Source organism: Mustelus asterias, chromosome 6 (genome assembly GCF_964213995.1).
Source record: "Mustelus asterias chromosome 6, sMusAst1.hap1.1, whole genome shotgun sequence".
NCBI classification, from domain to species: Eukaryota; Metazoa; Chordata; class Chondrichthyes; order Carcharhiniformes; family Triakidae; genus Mustelus; species Mustelus asterias.
In genome coordinates, this window is record NC_135806.1 from 26,021,863 (window position 1) to 26,037,809 (window position 15,947).

General features: G+C 43.8%; 1 protein-coding gene across 1 annotated transcript in view; it reads right to left on the reverse strand.

Annotated features, from left to right (window-relative positions):
* The window catches only part of ccdc17 (coiled-coil domain containing 17), a 50,098-nt gene that overhangs the window by 18,637 nt on the left and 15,514 nt on the right, over positions 1-15,947 (reverse strand). Inside the window, exons 4-5 of the mRNA XM_078215310.1 lie at positions 15,666-15,819; positions 11,155-11,280 (exon numbers count right to left, since the gene is read on the reverse strand). Of these exons, the coding sequence (XP_078071436.1) occupies positions 11,155-11,280; positions 15,666-15,819 (280 nt within the window). The remainder of the gene's footprint in view (positions 1-11,154; positions 11,281-15,665; positions 15,820-15,947) is intronic.

The following is a 15,947-nucleotide window of genomic DNA, read 5'->3' on the forward strand; positions in this document are numbered from 1 at the left end:
CGAAATCTCCGTTCCCTGCAGCGGCTCTGGAGAATTCCAGCTGCGGGCGAGGTCAGAGGATTCGGCCCTGCATTTCTTGTTCCTCTACTTCCTATAAAACCACATCGAAGAGCTGACATTTCTGGCTTCATCTTGTTCCTGCCCCTATTCATCAGTACTCAAAGAAGGAACTTAGTAATGTGACTCATCAGACTGATATACAATGGGGTTCACTTTCAATTGCTCTGGGCTTTTTAGGGACCACAACAAATATTGCTTTACTTAAGTCTTATGGGCTTTCTCCCATCTCATAAACCTCATTAAAGATTAGTCAGTTTATCTATTCCAAAGTCTTCTAAACTTTTAATTTGTTCGGTAAATATTTGATCTGGGCTATTTGCTTTATTGTTTTCATCTTACTTATTGTGATTCTTACTTTGTCTTTCATGATCTTTGGACCATCTATGTTTTTCTAAACTGTTGGCTTTTCTTCTTTTATTTTGACCTCAAATAAAGCTTGTATGTATTCAGTCCATCTTGCAAGGACTTGGTCCCTTTTCATGGAAATTTCCCCATGTTTCCCTTTGATGCAGCCACCAGATGTACAACATAGAAACATAAAAAATAGGAGCAGGAGGAGGCCATTCAGCCTTACACCACCATTCATTATCATGGCTGATCATCCAACTCAATAGCCTGATCCTGCCTTTCCCTCATATCATTTGATCCCCTTTGCCCCAAGTGCTATATCTAACTGCTTCTTGAAAACATACAATATTTTGGCCTCTACTACTTTCAGTGGTTGCGAAATCCACAGGCTGACCACTCTCTGGGTAAAGAAATTTTTACTCCTCTCTATACTAAATGGTCCATCCTGTATCCTCAGACCATGACCCCTGGTTCTAGACATCCCCGATGTGGAGATGCCGGCGTTGGACTGGGGTAAGCACAGTAAGAAGTCTCACAACACCAGGTTAAAGTCCAACAGGTTTATTTGGTAGCAAATACCAAAAGCTTTCGGAGCACAGCTCCTTCGTCAGATGGAGTGGATATCTGTTCTCCAACAGTGCACAGACACAGAAATCAAGTTACAGAATACTAATTAGAATGCAAATCTCTACAGCCAGCCAGGTCTTAAAGGTACAGATAATGTGGGTGGAGGGAGCATTCAACACAAGTTAAAGAGATGTGTATTGTCTCCAGACAGAACAGCTAGTGAGATTCTACAAGCCCAGGAGGCAAGCTGTGGGGGTTACTGATAATGTGACATAAATCCAACATCCCAGTTTAGGCCGTCCTCATGTGTGCGGAACTTGGCTATCAGTTTCTGCTCAGCGACTCTGCGCTGTCGTGTGTCATGAAGGCCGCCTTGGAGAACGCTTACCTGAAGATCCAAGGCTGAATGCCCGTGACTGCTGAAGTGCTCCCCCACAGGAAGAGAACAGTTTTGCCTGGTGATTGTCGAGCTGTTTTGCCTGGTGATTGTACTCACTAGCTGTTCTGTCTGGAGACAATACACATCTCTTTAACCTGTGTTGAATGCTCCCTCCACCCACATTATCTGTACCTTTAAGACCTGGCTGGCTGTAGAGATTTGCATTCTAATTAGTATTCTGTAACATGATTTCTGTGTCTGTGCACTGTTGGAGAACAGATATCCACTCCATCTGACGAAGGAGCTGTGCTCCGAAAGCTTATGGTATTTGCTACCAAATAAACCTGTTGGACTTTAACCTGGTGTTGTGAGACTTCTTCTAGACATCCCCACCATTGGGAACATCCTTCATCTACCCCATCTAGTTCTGTTAGAATTTTATATGTTTCTATGAGATCCTCCCCTCATTCTTCTGAACTCAACGAATGCAATCCTAACCGACTCAATCTTTCCTCATACATCAGTCCTACTATCCTAGGAATCAGTCTGGTAAACCTTGCTCCCTCTAGAGCAAAAACACCCTTCCTCAGATAAGAAAACCAAAACTGCACACAATATTCCAGGTGTGGCCTCACCAAGGCCCTGTATAATTGCATCAAGATATCCCTCCTCCTGTACTCAAATCCTCTCACTTTGAAGGCCAACATATCATTTGCCTTTTTTACTGCCTGTTGCACCTGTACACTTAACTTCAGTGACTGGTGTACAAGGGCATCCAGGTCTCATTGCACATTTCCCTCTCCTAATTTAATGGCCAAATAGTCATCTGCCTTCCTGTTTTTGCTACTGTTTTGCTACTGGTCTGTGACCAGTGGTGTTCTACAGGGCTCTGTACTGGGACCTCTGCCATTTGTGATATATATAAATGATTTGGAAGAAGGTGTAACTGGTGTTATCAGCAAGTTTGCGGATGACACGAAGATGGCTGGACTTGCTGATAGCGATGAACATTGTCGGGCAATACAGCAGGCTATAGATAGGCTGGAAAATTGGGCGGAGAAATGGCAGATGGAATTTAATCCAGATAAATGCGAAGTGATGCATTTTGGAAGAACTAATGTAGGGGGGAGTTATACAATAAATGGCAGAGCCATCAAGAGTATAGAAACACAGAGGGACCTAGGTGTGCAAGTCCACAAATCCTTGAAGTGGCAGCACAGGTGGAGAAGGTGGTGAAGAAGACATATGGTATGCCCATATAGGATGGGGTACAGAGTATAAAAGCTGGAGTCTGATGCTGCAGCTGTATAGAACGCTGGTTAGGCCACATTTGGAATACTGCGTCCAGTTCTGGTCGCCGCACTACCAGAAGGACGTGGAGGCTTTAGAGAGAGTGCAGAGAAGGTTTACCAGGATGTTGCCTGGTATGGAGGGTCTTAGCTATGAGCAGAGATTGGGTAAACTGGGCTTGTTCTCCCTGGAAAGACGGAGAATGAGGGGAGACTTAATAGAGGTGTACAAAATTATGAAGGGTATAGATAGGGTGAACAGTGGGAAGCTTTTTCCCAGGTCGGAGGTGACGATCACGAGGGGTCACGGGCTCAAGGTGAGAGGGGCAAGGTATAACTCAGATATCAGAGGGACGTTTTTTACACAGAGAGTGGTGGGGGCCTGGAATGCGCTGCCAAGTAGGGTGGTGGAGGCAGACACGCTGGCATCGTTTAAGACTTACCTAGATAGGCACATGAGCAGTCTGGGAATGGAGGGATACAAACGAATGGTCTAGTTGGACCAATGAGCGGCACAGGCTTGGAGGGCCGAAGGGCCTGTTTCCTGTGCTGTACTGTTCTTTGAAGTGGATAACCTCACATTTATCCACATTATACTGCATCTGCCATTCATTTGCTCCCTCAGTCAACTTGCCCAAATCACACTGAAGGATCTCTGCAACCAGATTTTCCTAATATCTTCATGCATTGTTCTTGAGTCCGTGTTTTTACATTTTTGTATTCCTTTATGTCTTTAGTTCAAACGTGTTTCCTTTCCTTCAACACACTTTTGTTTGATCCTTTTATCCAATTCCTGATATTTCCATTGACTTATTTGCTTTACCTTCCTTCTATACTCCATCAGGGAGGCAGAGGTATTGTCGCTGGACCAGTAATCCACAGACCCAGGGTAATGTTCTGGGGTTTTGGGTTCACGAATCCTATCATGGAAAATAGTGCAATTTGCATTCAATAAAAATCTGGAATTAAAAGTCTAATGATGACTGATGAAACCATTGTTGATTGTCATAAAAACCCATCTGGTTCACTAATGTTTCTTCAGGAAGGAAATCTGCTACCCTTACCTACATGTGACACCAGATCGACAGCAATGTGGTTGACTCTTAAAATGCCCACAGGGATAGGTAATAAATGGGCGGCACAGTGGTTAGCACTGCTGCCTTACAATTCCAGGGACCTGGGTTCGATTCCCGGCTTGGGCCACTGCCTGTGTGGAGTTTGCACGTTCTCCCCGTGTCTGCATGGGTTTCCTCCGGGTGCTCCGGTTTCCTTACACTGTCCAAAGATGTGCGCGTTAGGTGCATTGGCCATACTAAATTGCCCCTTAGTGTCCCGGGCTGTGTACGTTAGATGGATTAGCAGGATAAATACGTGGGATTACAGGGATAGGGCATGGGTGGGATTGTTGTCAGTACAGACTCGATGGGCTGAATGGCCTCCTTCTGCACTATAGGGATTTTATATTTCTAAATGCTGGCCCAGCCAGTGACACCCACATCCCATGAACAAATAAAAAAGGTCCAACACATCATCTGTAATCCATCTTTGTTTCTTTCTTTTTTATTAATTGAAACAGTGTTTTTTGATGATTTGCACACTTCCCGTGTTGAATGGTTTCTTGGTCTTCAAGCTGTTTGACATGGCATGGTTTGAAATGATTGGTGTACAGCAAATGATCAGGTTATTCTAAATACCTGGTTCAAGGAGCACTCAGGAAGGAAATAGACCTGGAGAAAATCTGACAACACGACCAGAAATCAAACTGACTATGTGACAATAAATAGCAGATTCCACAACATAGTTCAACAAGCCTCTATTTATAAAGCCCAGAATCCTATATGCCTTTTTAACTTTTCACAACCTGTTCTCCACCTTCAATGACTTGTGCACATATATCCCCAGGTTTCAACCTTCTTGCATTCCCTTTAGGATTCTACCTTTTATTTAATATTACCTCTCCTCATTCTTCCTACCAGAAATCCTTCTCTTCACCGATCTCCCATTCCATTAGCCTATCTACATCCACTTGAAATCTGCCATCCTCCTCAAAGTTCACAATACTACAAAATTTTGAAATTATGCCATCTACAACCAAGTCAAAGTAATTATTATATAATAGAGATATATATATATCATGAAAAGCAGTGGTCCCAGTATCAACTCCCGGGAACACCACTGTTTATCCATTTCCAACTCAAATAACACCCTTTCATCGCTGCTATCTGCTTCCTGTCACTCAACCAACTTTGTATCCATGTTGCCACTGTTTCTTTACTTCATGAGCTTCTATTTTTCTGACAGATCTGTTATATAGCACTTTACCAAAGGTTTTCAAGCAGTCCAGATACTCCCCATTTATCACATTACCCTCAACAACCCTCTCTGTTCACATATCAAAAAATACTCAATCAAGTTAGTAAAGCTTGAATTGCCTTTAACAAAGGTTTTCTCTAATCTGGACTTGTCCAAGTGCCTGTTAAGCTTTCCCACCACCGAGTATAAACTGACTGGCCTAATTAATGTTGCTGAATTTAACCCTACACCCTTTTTGAACAAAAGTGTAACATTTGCATAAAAAAAGCAAAATGCCACAGGTGTTGAAAATCTGAAAACGGAACATGCAAGAAAAATTCAGCAGGTCTGGCAGCATCACTGGAAAGAGGAGTAAATGGATGAGAAAAGTCAGTCTAAAGTTGTTGAGCTCAATGTTAAGAACAGAAGGCTGTAATATGTGTAATCGAATGATGAGGTGCTATTCCTTCAGTTTGCTTCACTGGAACACTGCAACAGGCCAAGGAAGGGCATGTGGGCAGGAGAGCTGGGTGGTGAGTTAAAATGGGAAGCAACAGGATGGTTGGGGTTATGCTTGTGGACCGAGCAAAGGTGTTCCGCAAAGTGGTTGCCCAGCCTGTGTTTAGCCTCCCCAGTGCGGAAGAGACAGCATTGGGAGCAGTAAATGCAGTAAAAAAAATTGAAACATTGCTTCACCTGAAAAGAGTATTTGGGGCCTTGATCAGTGAGGAGGGAGGAGGTAAAGAGGCAGGTGACCTGCAATTACAAGAGAAGGTGCACTGGGAAGGGGATGAGAAGTTGGGGCTGATGAAGGAATGGACCAGTTTGGGGTGATGGAGGAATGGACCAGGTTGTCATGGAGGGAGCAGTCCCTGCGGAATGCTGATGTGGGAAGTGAGGGAAAAATATGTCTCGTGATGGTATCATGCTGGAGTTGGCGGAAATGGCAGAGGATGATCCTTTGAATGCGGGGACTGGTGGGGTGAAAAGTGAAGACAAGAGGGAACCTACCATGGTTCTGGGAGGGAGGAAAAGGGGGAGGGCAAAGGTGCGGTACAACTTATATTTCACTTGTTCAAATTTAACTTAGGGGAAACCACTATTAGAGAGAGAAAAATCAGAAAATGTTAATGCACATGCGTGCGTTTCCTCCGGGTGCTCCGGTTTCCTCCCACAGTCCAAAGATGTGCGGGTTAGGTTGATTGGCCAGGTTAAAAATTGCCCCTTAGAGTCCTGAGATGCGTAGGTTAGAGGGATTAGCGGGTAAATTTGTGAGGGTAGGACCTGGGTGGGATTGTGGTCGGTGCAGACTCGATGGGCCGAATGGCCTCCTTCTGCACTGTAGGGTTTCTATGATTCTATGATTCAGTGCTAACACCAGAATGAAACAGCATTAAACTTGCAAAAACTGATCAGATAGGCAGAAAACCAAGGTGGCTATTTTATGTGAAAACGTGCTTGGGGACAGCATTTTATGTTGTTATTAAAGACAATATTGAGTCATTTGCTTAAAGATTCTAATTAATTCAGGCTTGTCATATGTGTCAAGCACAGAAAATGGGGCTGGTTAGGTCAGGAGCTGCTTTACTAATCACTGACTGCCATCACTGGTTCAGACTTGTAGAGTACTGCACATCACCTTTATCTGGTTCCACTCTGCTGAATATGCACTGCAAACAATCCTTAAGATTGTGTCTTAGCATGCTTGTGTTGTAAAAATACAAATATATTTCATATACAATACAGATGTAATCAAATTTGCTACTGTCTATAGATTCATCCCCTCTCCACCTCTGTAATATCATTCATCTTCAACCTTGCCTCAGAAACCCTCATCCACACTTTCATTACTTGCACTAAACTAATCCAACTTAGAGCGTAAGCTTTATGCCTTACACTCATCAGAACACTATGCAAGAATAACAGTATACCAGATTGCTCATTTGTGTGATAGGCTTTGGAGCTTGATGCAGCATCTTGAATACCACACATGATGCTACTGCATAGTCGCAGCGTGAAACAGCTCACTTCACTTATTGCTCAAATTTTTAAAGATACCTTGCCCTTCCAGGGTAATCTGAGGTAGACTGGGAACTTTTCAGGGCCAAAAGTGATGGCCTTACACCCATTCATGTGTTTGTGTGATATACAGTACAAAATAATCTGATCAGGATAGCCATTATCCCACTGTGCCCTACCTCAGCATCAAGCTTGAATGGTGAAAAAATGGCTTGGGCCCTATTTACAAGGTTGCCAATAAAATCAATATTATAGTGTGCGGAACTGTAAGAATCCCAACGTGTATATTGACCAGTCCAGCTCGGCCTGCGGAAGACCATGGTAAAGAATCCCCTGGCAGATTCCTCAACTAATACATCAAGGAAGGGGAGATCATTTGGCTGATCCATTTCAAAGGTAAATGAGAGCACAGGATGGAGCTCATTAAGATATATAAGGAAATTATTACATGCAGCTGCGGATTTAAATATAGCAAACATATCATCCACATGTTGTAAATGTGCAGAGGGTAGGAGATTAGGTGTCATTCCATCGAAGACATATTTCTCACGGAACCCAACAAAGATGTTTGCGAGAGCAAGAGGAAATAACATACTTAACCTCATCCTTACCAATCTGCCGGCTATAGATGCATCTGTCCATGACAGTATCGGTCAGAGTGACCACCGCACAGTCCTTGTGGAGACGAAATCCCACCTTCACAATGAGAATAACCTCCATCGTGTTGTGTGGCACTATCACCGTGCTAAATGGGACAGACTTCAAATCGATCTAGCAGCTCAAGACTGGGCATCCATGAGGTGCTATGGGCCATCCACAGCAGCAGAACTGTCCTCCAGCACAATCTGCAACCTCATGACCCGGCATATCCCCCACTCAATCATTACCATCAAGCCAGGTGATCAACCCTGGTTCAATAGAGAGTGCAGGAAGGTAGCACCAGGTATACCTAAAAATGAGGTGTCAACCTGGTGAAGGACTATCAAAACAGGACTACTTGCATGCCAAATGGCAAAAACAGCAAGTGATAGACAGAGCTAAACGATCCCACAACCAACAGATCAGATCTAAGCTCTGCAGTCCTTCCACATCCAGTCGAGAATGGTGGCGGGCAATTAAACAATTCATTGGAGGAGAAGGCTCCACAAATATCCCCACCCTCAATGATGGAGGAGCCCAGCACATCAGTGCAAAAGATAAGACTGAAATATACGCAGCAATCTTCAGCCAGAAGTGCCGAGTGGATGATCCATCTCAGCCTCCTGCAGTGGTCCCCAGCATCTCAGATGCCAGTCTCCAGCCAATTCAATTCACCCCACATGATATTAAGAAACGGTTGGAGGCGCTAGATACTGCAAAGGCAATGGGTCCTGATAACATTCCGGCAATAGTACTGAAGACTTGTGCTGCAGAACTTGCCGCTCCCCTAGCCAAGCTGTTCCAGTACAGTTACAACACTGGCAGCTACCCAACAATGTGGAAATTTGCCCAGGTATGTCCTGTACACAAAAAGCAGGACAAATCCAACCCAGCCAATTACCGCCCAATCAATCTACTCTCAATCATCAGTAAAGTAATGGAAAGGGTTATCAACAGTGCTATCAAGCAGTACCTGCTCAGCAATAAGCTGCTCAGTGACGCCCAGTTTGGGTTTCGCCAGGGTCACTCAGCTCCTGACCCCATTACAGCCTTGGTTCAAACATGGACAAAAGCGCTGAATTCTAGAGCTGAGGTGAGAGTGACAGCCCTTGACATCAAGGCCACATTTGATCGAGTGTGGCATCAAGGAGCCCTAGTGAAACTGGAATCAATGGGTATCGGGAGCAAACTCTCCGCTGGTTGGAGTCATACCTGGTACATAGGAAGATGGTTGTGGCTGTGGAGGGTCAGTCATCTCAGCTCCAGGCCATCTCTGCAGGAGCCCCTCAGGGGAGTGTCCTAGGCCCAACAATCTTCAGCTGCTTCATCAATGACCTTCCCTCCATCATAAGGTCAGAAGTGGGGATGTTCACCGATGATTGCACAATGTTCAGCACCATTCGCAACTCCTCAGATACTGAAGCAGTCCATGTTCAAATGCAACAAGATCTGGACAATATCCAGGCTTGGGCTGACAAGTGGCAAATAACATTCGTGCCACACAAATGCCAGGCAATGACCATCACCATTAAGAGACACTCTAACCGCCGCCCCTTGACATTCAATGGTGTAACCATCACTGAATCCCCCACTGTCAACATCCTTGGAGTTACCATTGACCAGAAACTCAACTGGACTCACCACATAAACACAGTGGCTACAAGGGCAGGTCAGAGGCTCGGAATACTGTGGCGAGTAACTCATGTCCTGTCTCCCCAGAGCCTATCCACAAGGCACAAGTCAGGAGTGTGATGGAATACTGGATAAAAGCAAATTACTGCGGATGCTGGAATCTGAAACCAAAAGGGAAAATGCTGGAAAATCTCAGCAGGTTTGGCAGCATCTGTAAGGAGAGAAAGGAGCTGACGTTTCGAGTCCAGATGATCCTTTGTCAAAGCTAAAAGGCACAGTAAGTGGGAGATATTTATACTGCAGGGTGAGGCCTGCTGAGATTTTCCAGCATTTTCCCTTTTGAGGTGATGGAATATTCCCCACTTGCCTGGATGGGTGCAGCTCCAACAACACTCAAGAAGCTTGACATCATCCAGGACAAAGCAGCCTGCTTGATTGGCACCACATCTACAAACATTCAATCCCTCTACCACCGACGCTCAGTAGCAGCAGTGTGTACTATCTACAAGATGCACTGCAGCAATTCACCAAAGATCCTTAGACAGCACCTTCCAAATCCACGACCACTTCCATCTAGAAGGACAAGGGCAGCAGATAAATGGGAACACCACCACCTGCAAGTTTCCCTCCAAGCCACTCACCATCCTGATTTGGAAATATATATTCCTTTGCAGTCGCTGGGTCAAAATCCTGGAATTCCCTCCCTAACAGCATTGTGGGTCAACTCACAGAACATGGACTGCAGCGATTCAAGAAGGCAGCTCACCACCACCTCTCAAGGACAACTAGGGATGGGCAATAAATGCTGGCCAGCCAGTGATGCCCACGTCTCATGAATGAATTAAAAAAAGCTGGGTGTAAAGGAGATCCCATGGCAACACCATTTTGGACATACATAGTGTAGTAACTCAAGGCGATTTAATGTGGCAAGTAACAAATTAAAAGATTTAGTGACTGAGAAGAACTATATACAACTAAGGGTTTAACTGCATGATGAAATAGGTCTACTCCCAATAATGCCCTGACTCCAACTGAAGACTTCCAGCCCTGGGAATGCGTTCCCTTGCTCCTGAGTGGCCCAGATTTGCATGCCTGTGCTCAATTGGTTGCAGCCTGGTCACATGGCCCATGAAAGATCACCCATTAAGGTGCCACACTACGACACATAGAGTCCTTGAAACTGAATGACTGCGCATGTTACAGGATTCATATGTTCAATGAATATTGATTCATGCAATGGTGGCAGATCTAGATCACCATGATATAATGCTGCAGTGCAATTATCTATGACTTCCTTAAGTGTCTTCACCAGAAAAGTCGTGGCTTTGGAATTCTCTCCCTGAACACCTCCACCCTTCCCTCCTCTGGGACCTTCATTAAAAACTACTTCTTTAACTAAGTTAATTCTAACTGGCTAAGTAATAACGGCAGGAACCAGTTCCGAAGAAGTCTTTTTGGACTCAAAACATTAACTCTGTTTCTCTCTCCACAGATGCTGCCAGACTTGCTGAATTTTTCCAGCACTTTCTGTTTTTACTTCAGATCTCCAGCATCCACAGTATTTTGTTCCAACTGACTTGGTGGCAAGATTTGTGAGATGCCTTGGGATATTTCCCTACATTTATTTTATTCATTTGTGGGACATGGGCATCGCTGGCTGGCCAGCATTTATTGCCCATCCCTAGTTGTCCTTGAGGGTAGTTGAGAGTCAACCACGTTGCTGTGGCTCTGGAGTCACATGTAGGCCAGGCCAGGTAAGGATGGCAGATTTCCTTCCCTAAAGGACGTTAGTGGATCACTAAAGGCTTCATATAACTACAAGTTGTTAACATTATTTTTTTCAGTGATTGTAGTTTACCAGGAGGCCACTTAACACCATGTAGTGTCACAGCCCCATCATTAACTGGATCTAGTTCAGAAAAGATTTACCTGATTTCAGTCGACAGGCTTCCTCCTCCAAAGAAAGGAAGAAATGTTGGTAGATGCTGAATCTTCTCCTTTCTCTTTGATAAATGCGAGTGCGATGTATTGTGCCTGCTTGCAACTTTATTTTGTCTGCATTAATAGAAGAGTAAGAATTACTCTTTGAAAACTCCTTGCTAGTGGTTATATTCAGACATGTGGCTGGTTTCCCAATAATGAGGCCTTTCTCCCAGGAGTTTGAGTCAAAGACTGATTAACAATGTCACTTCAGTAGCATTTTTGAGAAGAAACTTTGAATTAAATTTGTCAATTAAGTTTGTTCATTAATATTTTACTTCAGTCTGCACTATCTCCCTACAAGAGGGTAGGTGGACATTCTACTTCCCTTCATGTCACTTTGTATTCCAAAGCCAAAAATATACCGAGTAAACATTGGCACAGCTAAATGAAAAAATCCCATGGTCCAGCTAGTTCACCACCTAGCATTCTGTAGTCACATGATACAATATTATATAATATAATAACAATAATGGAGTTGTCGACTAATCAAGGCTATCAGTTAGTCATCAGCAGGCCCATAAATAAAGCGAGGAAAACTTCAGTAGTAGAGACCTTTGTGAACTGAACCAATCTTCTCTGATTTCTTTCTTACTCCTCTTGACAAACGCTTGAATCCAGGCAGGCTGAAGAGTTGCCAAGAAGTTTGTTTCACTTCCTTGTACTTATGCCAACAAATCAGCAATACTTGAGCTGATTCCTTATTATGAAACACTTTGGAGGTGATCTTGAGCCTGCGCTGTCTGTACGTGGGAATGGCAGCGGGGATTTACGATCCAGCAAAACCCAGAGATTTTTGCCACCCCTCACCAGCGATGTAATCAGGTTCAGGTTCACAACTGAGGGTGGGTGGGGGGAGATCCTCTGAAATCTCCACGGTAGGGTGGGGTGGAGGTTATTTTTTACTCCGATCAGGCACCCTTTTGATCTCAGTGCAGCCGGGCTTTATCGGCATGTTTAGACCGCGCCCCTCAACAGGACAGCATGAGGCACGCCCACCTGATCTTTTTTGACAAAGTGTCATAAGATCTGGAGTGAAACATGCCGTTTTCAGTCACAGAATTACAGAATCCCTACAGTGCAGAAGGAGGCCATTTTGGCTCATCATGCTTACACTGACAACAATCCAATCTAGGCCTTATCCCCGTAACCCCAAGTATTTACCCTGTTAGTCCCCTTGACACTAAGGGGCAATTTTGTATGGCTAATCCCCCTAACCTGCACATCTTTGGACTGTGGGAGGAAACCAGAGCACCTGGAGGAAGCCAACACAGACATGGGGAAAACGTGCAAACTCCACACAGACAGTGACGCGAAGCCAGAATTGAAATCGGGTCTCTGGCGCTGCGAGGCAGCAGTGCTAACCACTGTGACACCGTGCCGCCACCCTGACACTTTGCCATTTTCTTTTGGTAAGATTCCTCCTTTGAAACTCCTGATGGATGGAATGTGGAGAAGTAGTGTAACACAGTCAGCAGGGAAACTAAAATGGACCCTGGCATAGGAGGAGCCAGGTATTTTATTGCTCTTTTATTATTATAAAGTCAGTTTTAGTGCCCATCAACAGTTGCCCTGATGAGGTGATGATGGTTGCAACATAGGAATAGATATTAGTAATTTAGTCCATGGGCCCATTTCAACATTAAATCATGGCTGATTTGTACCTCAACTCCATTTCCCCATCTTTGCTCCATATCGTGAGACCTTAACACAGTAACAATCTGCACACTCTTGAAAATACCAAGTGACTGGGCATTCACAGCCTTTTAGAGAATGGTTTCTAAATTTCCACTGCCTGTTACATGAAAAAAGTGCGTCCTGAATTCTTTCTAAATAGCCTAGCTTAAAATAGAAGATTATGCCTTCTCCTTTTGGATTTTCTCACTCGGGTCTATGGAGACTTTGCACAGAGTCCAGAAAATAATCTCTCTAGCGGCGGGAGAGGGAAAGAGAAAAACACAAGGGGGGAAAAGGAAAAAAGTCACCCACTTTGTATAAATTAACAATAGTTAGTGTCGGTCTTGCATGAGTAGCTAACAAGTTACTTGGCTTTCTTTGCAGTGATGGCCACCTTGGATGCCATTGTTTTCAGCACTGAGTCTTGCATTAATCTTCAGCAAGGGAGGAATGGAGTTGGGAGGGCAGCTTGCTGATGTGATACCGAGGTGTCTTTGATTTGGCCTCAGGCAGTGTAACGAGTGCAATTATAATCCAATAATAAAAGCGAAATACTGCGGAAATCTGAAATAAACACAGAAAAATGCTGGAAAAATCGTTAGCTCTGTTTCCTTCTCCACGCATGCTGCCAGACCTACTGAGATTTTCCAGCATTTCCTGCCATTACAATCCTAACTATTTCCAGCATTTTCAGTTTATATTAATCTCTTACTAATCGTGGAGAAGTTGTCAGTTTGAGAGAGGAATAGGGAAAACTGTGAACAGCAGGATAAAGCAGAAGGGGAAAGAGGGAAAGAGCACTGGGAGAACAGGAGGGCTTTTAACGCACGTGTGTAGGTGAAGCATCTGATCTGTCATGGGACTCTGAGACTGAACCTAACTCGAGGGAAAAAATTGTGAATTACCAAACAGGTCAAAGAGTCATGTGGGTAATTGTTAACTTTTTAACTTAATCTAACTTAATTTAACCTAATCTAAATTAAATAACTATGAAGTAAAACTAGATTAATTAGTATAAAAACTAAAGCCAAATTAATAATTTATCATATAATTACATTCAGTGTTAAATTAATCAACCAAACCTAGGAGATAAAGTTGAATAACAAGGAACAGTAACACAAAAAGGTTCTGAATTTTTCAGTTGATTAAAATCTGAGGTATGTTAATAATAAGTTAAGCAGTTAATAAGGGGATCTCATAGAAACTTATGAAATTCTAACAGGGTTCGACAGGGTAGATTCAGGAAGAATTTTCGTGAGGATGGGGGAGTCCAGAACTAGGTATCATAGTTTGAGGATAAGGGGTAAACCTTTTAGAACTGAGGTGAGGAGAAATTTCTTCACCCAGAGAGTGGTGAATGTATGGAATTCACTACCACAGAAAGTAGTTGAGGCCAAAACATTGTGTGATTTCGAGAAGAAACTAGATATAGCTCTTGGGGCTAAAGGGATCAAGGGAAATAGGGGGAAGGGGGGATCAGGATATTGATTTTGATAATCAGCCATGATCATAATCAATGGCGGAGCAGGCCCGAAGGACCAAATGGCCTACTCCTGTTTCTATTTTCTATGTTTCTGTGAAAGACATTTACATTAACTCCCGAATTAATAAATACAGCAAATGAGAAGCAGCCGATTTTTTGCTGGTGAGTATTCATTCATGTAAGTTTAATTGTCTAATAAATGAAGGCATGATAGGTTAGCTCAGATTCACAGAGTACACATGCTGTTTCATATGGGGATTCCAGGATGCTTCTTGTGTCCTGGGTAATCACATATGCAGGAAGCATTACCAGCAGCATCAGCTCAGGCTCCAAATTTTGGAACTTCACCAGCTGTTGCTTTCACTGTGGAGCATCCCCGAAGCTGAGAGTTAAATAGATAGCATGTTTTTAGAGGTCATCAACGTGCTGATTCAGCGTATGCAGGCAGAGAGGGACTGGGTAGCTGTCAGGCTGCCAAAAAGTACCAGGCAGGTAGTGCTGGAGCCCCCAAAAGTGCATCCCACTTCCAAATCAGTATTCAGTTCGGATTACTAGCGAGAATGATGGCATCTCTGGCGAGTGCAGCCAGAGTCAGGTCCATGGCACCATAGCTAGCTCAACTGTACAGCAGAGCATAGGTGCTTCAAATTGGGTCTGTGGTCAGGGACAAGAGGGTATGACTATGAATGAGGCAGGTAAGCAGATCCAGAAGATAGCAATGGAGGAATTTAGCCTCGCAAATGCCGAAGATTTGAGGATCTTGCAATTTGTTTGGACAAGAGCAGGGACTGTAGGGAGAATGAGCAAATTGACATTCAAGTGAGGGGAGTAAAAAGGAATGCAGTTCCAGTAGGAGATAGAATAATTAGGGGGAGAGATTCTGTTCTCTGTTGCCAAAGGCTGAATCCCAAAGGCTGCGGTACCTGACTAGATGCCAGCGTTGGACTGGGGTAAAGCTTGTGTGGCTTTTGCTACCAAATAAACCTGTCGGACTTTAACCTGGTGTTGTTAAACTTCTTACTGTACCTGACTGGCCCAGAGGTTAAGGACATCTCCTCAGGTCGGGAGAGGAATTTGGACTTGGAGGGGAAGGGTCAGTCGAGGTTCTGCTCAGGAAATATAAGCAACTAGAAACTAAATTAAGAAGCAAACCACAAAGGAAATAATCTCTAGATTACTACCTGAGCCACAAGCAAATTGGCATAGGGCAAATAAAATTACAGAGTTGAATGTGTGGCTCAAAGTTTGGTGTGGGGGAAATGCGCTCCCTTGATGATTTCTGGTAGTTAAGTGTACTTACACTGTCTCAAGTTGTAGGATCTCCAGCTGTTGCTTCATGGACTCCAGAAGTAGCTCATTCTTGTACTCTTGAGCCTTAAGATCTGCCAACATTTTCTCCACTTGTGAAGAGATCTTGCTTTTCTCAGACAATTCATTTAATTTTTTCACAATCTCTGTAGTAAAATGACAAATGCTAAATCACTGTTACAATCTCTGTAAAACTACCGATAACAAAACATACTTTATCAAGAGCCAAAATAATGCACTAAACCAAAACAGGAGTCATTTTGCTCAAGTGGGA